General features: G+C 17.9%; 2 protein-coding genes across 2 annotated transcripts, besides 1 other annotated feature; one reads left to right on the forward strand and one right to left on the reverse strand. All coding sequences in view use genetic code 6, as the record gives it.

Moving 5' to 3' along the window:
- Positions 1-3,286: 3,286 nt before the first annotated feature.
- IMG5_148380 (hypothetical protein) lies at positions 3,287-9,890 on the reverse strand (the record flags this gene model as incomplete). The annotated part of the gene is made up of 5 exons (XM_004030999.1): positions 3,287-3,582; positions 4,165-4,475; positions 5,003-5,049; positions 6,847-6,896; positions 9,414-9,890. Coding segments are annotated over 5 exons (1,181 nt in total), but the record flags the coding sequence as incomplete, so codon positions are not given.
- Positions 6,688-6,729: a microsatellite.
- Positions 8,488-9,806, forward strand: IMG5_148390 (hypothetical protein; the record flags this gene model as incomplete). Its single annotated transcript, XM_004030998.1, has 1 exon — positions 8,488-9,806. A coding segment is annotated over one exon (624 nt), but the record flags the coding sequence as incomplete, so codon positions are not given.
- Positions 9,891-10,215: the final 325 nt, after the last annotated feature.

Raw genomic sequence — 10,215 nt, forward strand, 5'->3', positions numbered from 1 at the left:
ACTGAATGCAAAATATGAATGTAATTTTCGTCATTTAAATTATTTTATTTTAATTCTAAATACCTTATATGTTTGTTTTTTTCGATAAAATATCCTATGGAAGAAAAATAATGAAATTTTTTGATATAGCTTAGGCTTATTTTTTCTATTTTAGAATCATATTATGTTAATGATTCAAAAAAAAAATTAATAATTTCTTCTTTTTAAATTTCCAGATTATCTAAATTTAACTCTAATAAAGTTAAATATTAATTATATTTAATCTTCTCTATTAAAAAAGTTAAACAATTCTAACTTAATCTATTAAAACCGAAAAGTAAATTTTGACAAAACGGCAAATTTTTTTCACAAAAGTTTGTCATTTAAAAAAACCCTTAATCACAAATTTCATTTTTAAAAAAATCAATTTTGATTTCTCTTTTTTACTAAAAATTATAATTTTTACCCAAAATAATAATAATTTTCTAAATACAAGGTGTATTTATGCACATGTTGTTTAGATAAATACTATTTATATGTGTTTTATAATTAATTATTTTCTAAAATAACATATCGGTATGAATATTTAATTAAATTTTATGTATTTTTAGTGTATTTATACTAGTTACAATTGATAAAATTAAAAAAATTAGCTCAAATTCTTCTACTTTTAAAGAATTATCATTTATTATTAATTCATTTAAAGGTTTAATTTAATTCAAATCTTTTTTTTAAAATATAAAATATGTTTATTTATTCTTTTTTTTTTTAATTTGCCTTATATTTTGATAAAGGTTTAAATGATTAGTTTTGAGGGTTATTATTAGTTTTTTTTACAATTTTCTATATAGCTTTTATTTAATATAGAAATTTTGTTTTTGAAAGCGTCGAAATTATAATAATAATTATCAAATTTTTAACTTTCTTCTTGATTTTCTTTTATTTCTTGACATTCGAATTGTTTATTTTGCATTAAAATTTTTCTAAAATTACTTGAAATATAATTCAAGCTAACATTAAAAACGCACTTTTTTTGATCTAAAGATTTTCTTATCTTATCTATACCTATGTCTGTTAAAAGATTATTCGATAAATCCATATACTCTAAATTTTTAAACACATTAAGTATAATTCGTATATTTTAAGCAGCCAAATCTCCAAATTTAGTATTTTTGAGTCCTAAAAATTATACTTAATTTTATTAATTAGGCATTTAGCATAGTAAATTAGAACATTTACTGGAAAGGATATTGTTATTGAAATTTAAAGTTTTACTTTTGATTATTTTTGATTTATTTATTATATTTGTAATATTTATAAATCCTTAATAAGTTAAAAGACAATTCGAAAAATCCGTAAATTCATATTGAAAAATTAAAGGAATTAATAAGTCCATAGATTCGTCTTTTAAAGGATTATTTGAAATGTTAAAATAATTTAATTTTTTGCACTTTTTTATACTTTCTATTAACATTTAGAAGCCAACATATTCTATATTATTACCTTTTAGAGACAAATATTACAAATTTTCACATTGTTCAATTATACCTAATATTCGAACTATTTAATTATTTCCTATATTCGAATAATCACATATAAAATGGGTTAAATTTTAGTTTGGAAATTGTAATAATTCTTAAATATTTATTATATCTTAATTCTTTAGAGTGCTGTTTAAAAAATAAAATTTTTAGAGATTTTTTAAGATTTTAAATTATGGAATTATACCTGAGATTGTTAATATTTGAATGTTTTCTGAAAATTTATTAATTAAATATTAAATCAGATTTATTTTATTTTATTCTATAGTTTAATTTTCAATGCTAATTTTTAAATGTATTTTTTGGATTTTTTATAATTGCTCACAAAAACTTTTTATATATAAATCATTTGTTTTTTATGTTATTTCTAATTCTATTAAATTGTTTTAGTCCATTTTTTTTTGTTATTAATATAATATTTGTAAATAAAAGTAGTATTTTAATAAAATAAAAATTAATAAATTTGTTAATTTATTAATTATATATAATACATATATAAATGTAATAATTTTTGTACAATAAATACAAGATTTTAAAACTATATATTTAATGGAAAAATTAATTTAACAAATAAATAAATAAATTCAAAATAAGTAAAAAAAAAAATTAAGATAAACACAAGTATTAAGGACCGACCATTTATGACCAATAACGAATACTTCCCTAATAATAAGTTTATTATTAAAATTATAAGCATAAAGCTAGAAAATTTTAACATTTAATTCTAATTTAAATATAGAGAATAGCTAAATAAAATCAAATATGATATGGAATTAATGAATAGCCTAACGTATTTAAGTTTGAAAGGGGGTGGTTTAAAATAAAAATTAAGGATCTAAAATTTTTATTCATTAAGATAGCGATATTCATGGATGATATTGGAAAAAAAGATAAGGCTTAAGGGATATTTATAAAAATTAAAATTAATCAGTTTTTTATGGAAAATGGAAAGATGATAAATAAGTATTTTTATTTATTTTATATTGAGAAAAAAATATTTCATTCATAATTTTTACTTATATTTATAGTTATTTAAATATAAAAAAAAATTAAATAAATTACATTGTAAAAACAATGAATTTTGGATTGATCAATAATATTATTAAGGAAATTACTAATATCGAATGAAACATACATAAAAAAAGATTAATTTACCGATGGATCTACTTATGAATGTAAATTTAAGGATAATAATATTAACGGTAAATATGGTAAATATGAATGGTCAGATGCTAAATTTTATGAAGGAGAAAGGAAAAATAATTATTTCACGGAAAGGCAAATATACATTGGTCTGAAGGAAAATTTCATTAAATATATTATTTAAATAATAGAAAATAAGGGAAATATATATTTCAATGGAGTGATATGAAAAAATATATAGGAAATCAGCAGGATGGTAAATAAAAATAGAGTATGAATTTATTTTTTAAATAATGAAGAAAAAATGGACTTTGGTAAAGTTGAGAATTACAAAAATGTTTTAGAAATTGAAGTTTAGAAATTTTTAATAATGAAGATATATTAAATTTTAATAATACATTTAATTAATGATTTAAAAATTATTTTTTTATTATTTAATTTTTATATGAATTAAATTATTACTTTAAAGTATTTTTAATTTTAATTAAATTATAATATTAATAAACTTTATAAAACATATTAAATGATTAACTAAATAATATCATGATAAATAAATTATATTTAAAAAAAAATAAAAAACAAACTTTTTTGTTTCAGTAACATTAAAAATTTTTTGATAATAATCATTCCATTTTTTTACTTTCTTACTTAAAAACCATTACTTTTTAATATTTCAAGAAGAAACAAATAACGAAGCAATTGATAATAAAAAAAAGCAAAGAACTCATCCAAATATATAAAAAAACATTGATTCCTTATAATTCCAAATAATAAGATCCTAAATTCCATAAAAGTTCACTAGCTAACCATATTCCCCACAATAAGAAAAATAATTTTTTTTTCTAAAAATACATTTCATTTCTGGCCAAAATCAAAGGCATTAAACACATATACCAAATATAATATTAAGCTGTGCAGACTTTATTAAAAACAACAAAAATAAAAGTTTGAACAAACATACAAAAAGGAAGATCTTTATAAAACTTCCAGCCAGCTAGGAAAACTAAGAAAAACTAAGGAAGAAAAGCCACCAAAGAAAGAACTTTATTAAAAGGAGAATCAAAATTCAAATAAATGTAATAAAAATACACTGAAAAATTATGTCTATTATCTTTTCTTATAAAATGGTATAAATAAGTTTCATACAAGAATACCCAGCCATATTTTTAATAAAAAAATCCTAATAATATTAAAAATAAACCGCCACTAATTAACGTAAATTTAATTCTGTTTAATGTAAAAAGTCTTTTTGCGGTTTCATGCTCTATAAAAAAGTATATTGGCAATGCATATATTATAGGATATATTTTAAAATGGACTGCGAAACCGAACGCTAAAGCACCTAAAGTGTATTTTTTATTCAAAATTAAATACAAAGTAAGGAATACTAAAAAACATATTATTGTATCTGCACTTCCTCTTGTTGAAACATTGAATATAATCGGATTAAAAAACCAAAAATAAGTCAAATTATTTATTTATGAATTATTTAAATGACTACATGATTACTTTAGTATTTTTTAAATTAGTATGCCTCCTAATATATCGTAAATAATAAATAAAAATTTCCCAAAGTTCTCATATAATACCCAATTAGGAATCATTAAATAAGATAAAATAGGAGTGTATCTATATGTGTGGCGGTCGTATGGAGTTTTTCCTTCCATTACATATTTTGCAGCATCAGAATATACAAAATAATCAATATCTGTGTATTTTAAATTATAATAATAATCTTGGAATTCAGCGTATATAATTAAAGCTAGACGAAGGGCTAAACCTAAAATTATTGCTTTGGATATCATTTTATATCTTTTTTTTTATTTTATAATTTTTTTAGATAAATATATTTTATTTATTTCTATGATAAGATATAATTATAAAAAGTATTTTTAAATTTTTTATATTTATAATTTGTAAATATAGAGTCAAATTTATATTTTTTAAAAAACTCAATAAAAAAAAATGCAGAATTCATTTTTTCTCGATTTTTTTTTTGAAAAATTGAGTTTTTTAAAAAAATTACAGAAAAATAAAAAAAGCAAAAACAATTAATATATATTTCTATTGTTATAAAGAATTAATTAAACTAATTTTTATATTGTTATCTATATTTATTAATTATATAATAAAATAAATACAATAAATTAATGTATAAATAATCTTAAAACTGTTCAGAATTTTAAGAATTATTTTTCTTTTAAGGATACTGACTAATTTTTTATTTTTTTAAATAATGTGAATTTGCAATTTTACAAAATAAAATTATAGAGGAGTTTATTATGTATATAAAGATGAAAATAAGAATGTTGTAAAATATAATATCTATAATTAATTACATTTAAATCTTACTTATAAAAACGGATTAAATGTTTACTATAGAAACCTAATTTAAGCGATATTCTGTATATAAATAATGACATTTCTGATAATATTGAAATCATTTAAAAAAATATTATAATAAAATCTAAGCAAATAATACGACAGAAATACTTAATTTAATAAAGGTTAATATCAAAATACGTATAATAATAATTATAATCTTAAGAAATAATATAATTTATTAAACTATAATAAAGTTATATTAACCTGTCATAGATGACATAGAAAAAGCGATTTAAATATTTAAAGGAAATAGATAAATAATTGAAATTTTAAAAATAAATTAACCTTATTAAAGAAAAACTTTAAATACTTAATAGATTTCTTTATTAATAATAATTAAGACATTAAACAGTTTTATGAATTTGTAGAAATTAAAAATGTGAAAAATTAGGAAGAGGAATTTTCGTTACAAACGATATTTAAAAGGTTAAAGTTTTAATAGTCGAAGTTGAAATGACTTAATGAAGATATTAAAATTATCTTATTTTATAGTGTTAAAATAATATTTTTCTCTATAAAAAGACTATTATAAATAATATATTAATGACGAAGAATATTTTTACCTGATTGATTTTTTAGATATGATTATTATGATTAATAATATAAAATATTTTTAAAAGAATACTAATGTTGTAAATTTAATCCTTATAAAAAACAAAAAGTTAATCTAAAAGAAAAAATATTTATAAATTTAGATTAAGTCATATCTTTTATAGACTATGTCAAGGATTTTAATGAAGAAATATTATAAGATGAATAGTCCTAATTTTTGGTTACAATTAATGAAATTAAAGAAAAGATAATAACTTATAAAAAAGGAAGAAAATAAATAGCAAAGATAAGAATAACAAAAATTTGTATATTTATGAAAAAAATATACTAAGATATAAATAAATTATTTAATTTTTTATAAATAAATAAAATATTATGAACTTTGTTGAAAATATATTTGAGTTAAATATAATTAATTATATTAAAATAAATTATATAATTTATTTTAATTTATAAAATTAATTGTTTTTTATTTCTGTATTTTTTTTTTATAAAAAACCTATGGTACAAAATTAATAGCTTGTCAACCTTTTTTCTTGCCTTTTTATAATCGATTGAGTTTGTAAAAATAATTACAGAAAAAAAAGAAAACATAAAAATAATTAAAATATTTTAATATGATAAATAAAAATTACAAAAATTCAAAATATAATATGTATTTAAAAAAATGAAATTATTATATTAAAAAATATGAAAGATAAACAAATATTAAGAAATTACAAATTATAAACAAATAAAATGCTTTAAGAAAATTATTTACAAATATTATTTTATAAATATAAATTACTTATTAAATTTTATAAAAAACTTATTATTTCGAAAATTTAAACTTTGATTTTAGTTATTAAATATTAAAAAAAATATAATTTACTTTGTTAAAATCCTCTCGATTTTTATTATATAAATTAAATCAATTTTATTTCTATACTTTCATTAAAAAATAGACAAATAATATTCTATGGATTATATATACTATAAGGTTAAAAAAAAAATGCTGTTGATTTTATCAAACAAATTGTAAAAATGTATTTATTTGTTTATTTATGAACTATTATTAAAAAATAATGTCAGTTAATAGAAAATATAAATATATTTTTTGTTAAAATTATATATTTTTATAAAAACTTATTTGTGGAAAAAAATGGATTTAAAATATAATTTTTATATATTAAAATATTGTAAATAAAAATAATAAATTAATAAAAAATTATATATTCATATTCTTAATTATATTATATTAAATAACATGATCAAAGATACAGAAAATATATAATTATAAAGGTTTCCAAAGCAAACCTAATCAATCAGAAAATAAAAAATAAGAATGAAAACATATAAATTATAATAAAATTAATATAATGATCAATTTAAATAGGCTAAAATTAATAAAAAAGATATGAGTATTATTATTTATATCCAAAGAAATAACTAGTAAAATAAGCTTTAGAAGTTTTCGAAGTTAACTACTAATTAAGAATAGTACTAAAATATTTTATTATCTAATTTACTAAAAGTAAAAATATTAATTATATTAATTATTATATCATTTTTTTTAAAAAAAAAGTAAGAACCTTAACCAAACTATTTTTTATCTAAACATTTAATATAAAATGAAATTAGAATAAAAATGATTGATTGGATGATAGAATTTACACAGAATTTTTAACTTTGTTTTGATACTTTTTTTCATTATGTTTTAATATAAGATAATTTTTTTAGAAATACTCAATTGTATAAAATATTTTTATATTTATTTTTTTAAAGAAATTATAAAAAGATAATTAAAGGCTTAAGATTTGTACCTGACAGGTGTAACGAGTATGTACATTTCTCAGAAATTTAATTAAACGAATTATTTAAGATTATAAACTTTTTATGAAGATGTTGGGCATAGAAAACTTTCAATTGAAAGTATTAAAAAGATGGAGCTTGATATATTAGAATCTTTAGAATTTAATATAAACTTAGTAACTCATAAACAAATTATTGATTTAATAACATAAATTATTGATTTTAATTTAATTATTTAATAAGAATATTAACTTTTTGATAAAATGAATCTTTACTTGTGTTTAGTTGCTTGTTTTAGTTATGAATTGAATGCTTAATTTAAATAATCAGAAATAGCTTGTTCTATTTTATATATTTCTCTTAAAATTATGCAGCTAAAAAATAAATAAATTCAAGTGAATAAAATTTTATGTGATATTTTAAATTTGATTAATGGTAATCAAAAAGTAGAAATAATACATTAGGCTTCTACTTTTTTATTATTTTAGTCAAAAAATTTTTCAAAGATTTTTCCTGATATAAAAAATATTTAATCTCCGTTAGACATGGTATGAAATAAAATTTCAAATAGATTATATTGATTACAATTAAAAAATTATATTTTAACAATATTCTAATTATATTTTTATAATTTTAATTTTATGTAGTTTATTGTTATTTAATTAAATATGTATAAATCACTTAATATAAAAAAATATTGAAAATATATGATATTTATTTGATGTTTTTTATATTTTATGTAATTTATTTAAGAACTCAATCAACTCAAAAAGACTAGAAAAAATGGATAACAACCTTTTTTTTTGATTGAGTTTTTAAGAAAAAATAAAAAAACATAAAAAAAGTAGTATAAAACATATAAATGTATTTCATAGTAATTTAATAAGTACTTGTGGGTAAATATTTTCATTTTAGTAATTATTTATATAATTCAATTAAATAGAAATATAAATTTCTATTTAATTATTTGGTATAGAAATATATAATTTTTAATGAAATTTATAATAATTTAAATATGATTATAACATAATAAATATAATTAAGAATAATACACTTTTATTTTAAAAGGAGTATATATTATTAAGTTATAATAAAATAGTAAATTAAAAAATCATACAAATGATATATTTAAAAACTATTAATATATAAATTTTCATTTAACAAGTAATTAGACTTAATTATCTTATTAATAAAAACTTAACACTTTATTATTTAATTTTCTAAAATACAAATAATATGCACCTCCAAAAATAATAATAGATTAAAGAAATACAATAATAACTCCCATAACTAAATAATTATTATTTAACTAATACAATTTAATTTCTTATAAAGATTCTTACGATTATTCATCTGAGCAAACCTTATTTAAATCTGTAAAATAGTACTCTACCCTGTTTTAAAATTCTCCCCAAGGGCATTAAACATTTTGACTTTCACATAGTTTCATATATTCGCCATCTCTTTTAACTTTTATAAATAATTCATTATCATCTTAATGTAATTCTAGAATAACTGAAGAGGCAAATTAGGGATAAGATACACATTCAGTATAATTTTTTGAAAAAAGCCCGAATCTTTAATTCATTAAGCATTCAATACTTGTAAAATTTAAAAAAGAAGAAATCAATTGCACATTAGTATCATGTGCACTCAACATAAGCCATTTTAGTTCACTTTTTCCTTCTATAACAGGCCTCATATAGTCAAAAACTTACATGAAAAAGTTTGTATTTAAAGCGCTTAGCAGATCAGGTCTTTAATAGTCAAAATTCCAAGAAATAGAAGTTAAAAAAGTCATATTATTTACCAATTCTTGTGATAAAAAAGGCACATATCTTCCATTATATAAATCGCATTATAAAGTAATCCAGATAGAATGCACTTAATTGAAATTATTAACTGTTTCATTCATCATTTAAGTTAGAATTTGATATGTTTGAGTAAATTCTGAATTTATAAAATCTACTAAGTCTTTTCTTTGAGAATAATATTCTTTTTATAGATGATGCAAATTTTTACAATTTTCATCTGGTTATAATACTAAATCATCTTTTGCATGTAAGCTATGTATTGGAACGACTTAAATTTAGTGCGGAAGTGCTTCCATTTATCCTTCTTCAAAAAAAGACTTAGCGTTTTTAAATGGAGGTAAAGTATAATTCTATAAAAGATTCAAAGGTAATAATTCGCCTGTTCCTTCAGGAAACATTCCTTGCAAATGAGAAGAAGCACTCAAATAAGTACGATTTACATCTGTAGAACGAATATAAATTTAAGAATGATTATATTTTTAGGGAAGAAAGTCTTTATATTCTTCACGAATCTATCGCCCGAAATTGTAATGTTAGCGCATTCCAGTCGATGTGAGTTCACCTTAGGATTATTATTTTGAGTCATACCAAGAGCCAAGGGGAGTACGGGCACCGTGCCGGAATAGTTAAGTAACAAATTTTAAAGTGCAGTTGATTTAATAAATATATATGATATAAATAAATGCTATTTTTAATAACTATTTTTTTTTTTATTTTTAGAAAAAATTATAAATTCTTTTATAAATATATTTTTTTAAAAGATAATAAATTATTTTATATATTAGTTTTTTTAAATAAATATACCAACTAAATTTAATTAACGAAATAAAATTATGTATTTTATTCATGGCAAAATATATTTTTTTATTAAAAATGTTTATATGTTAAAAAATTATTATTAACTAAAAATCTATGTTTTAAATAAATATTTTTTTAAAAAATAAAATATTTATAAGTATTATTATAAATAAAATATTACTCAAGCATTCATTTTATTTAAATTCAAAAAA

The sequence above is a fragment of the Ichthyophthirius multifiliis genome (genome assembly GCF_000220395.1).
Source record: "Ichthyophthirius multifiliis unplaced genomic scaffold scaff_1120509251143, whole genome shotgun sequence".
NCBI lineage: Eukaryota > Ciliophora > Oligohymenophorea > Hymenostomatida > Ichthyophthirius > Ichthyophthirius multifiliis.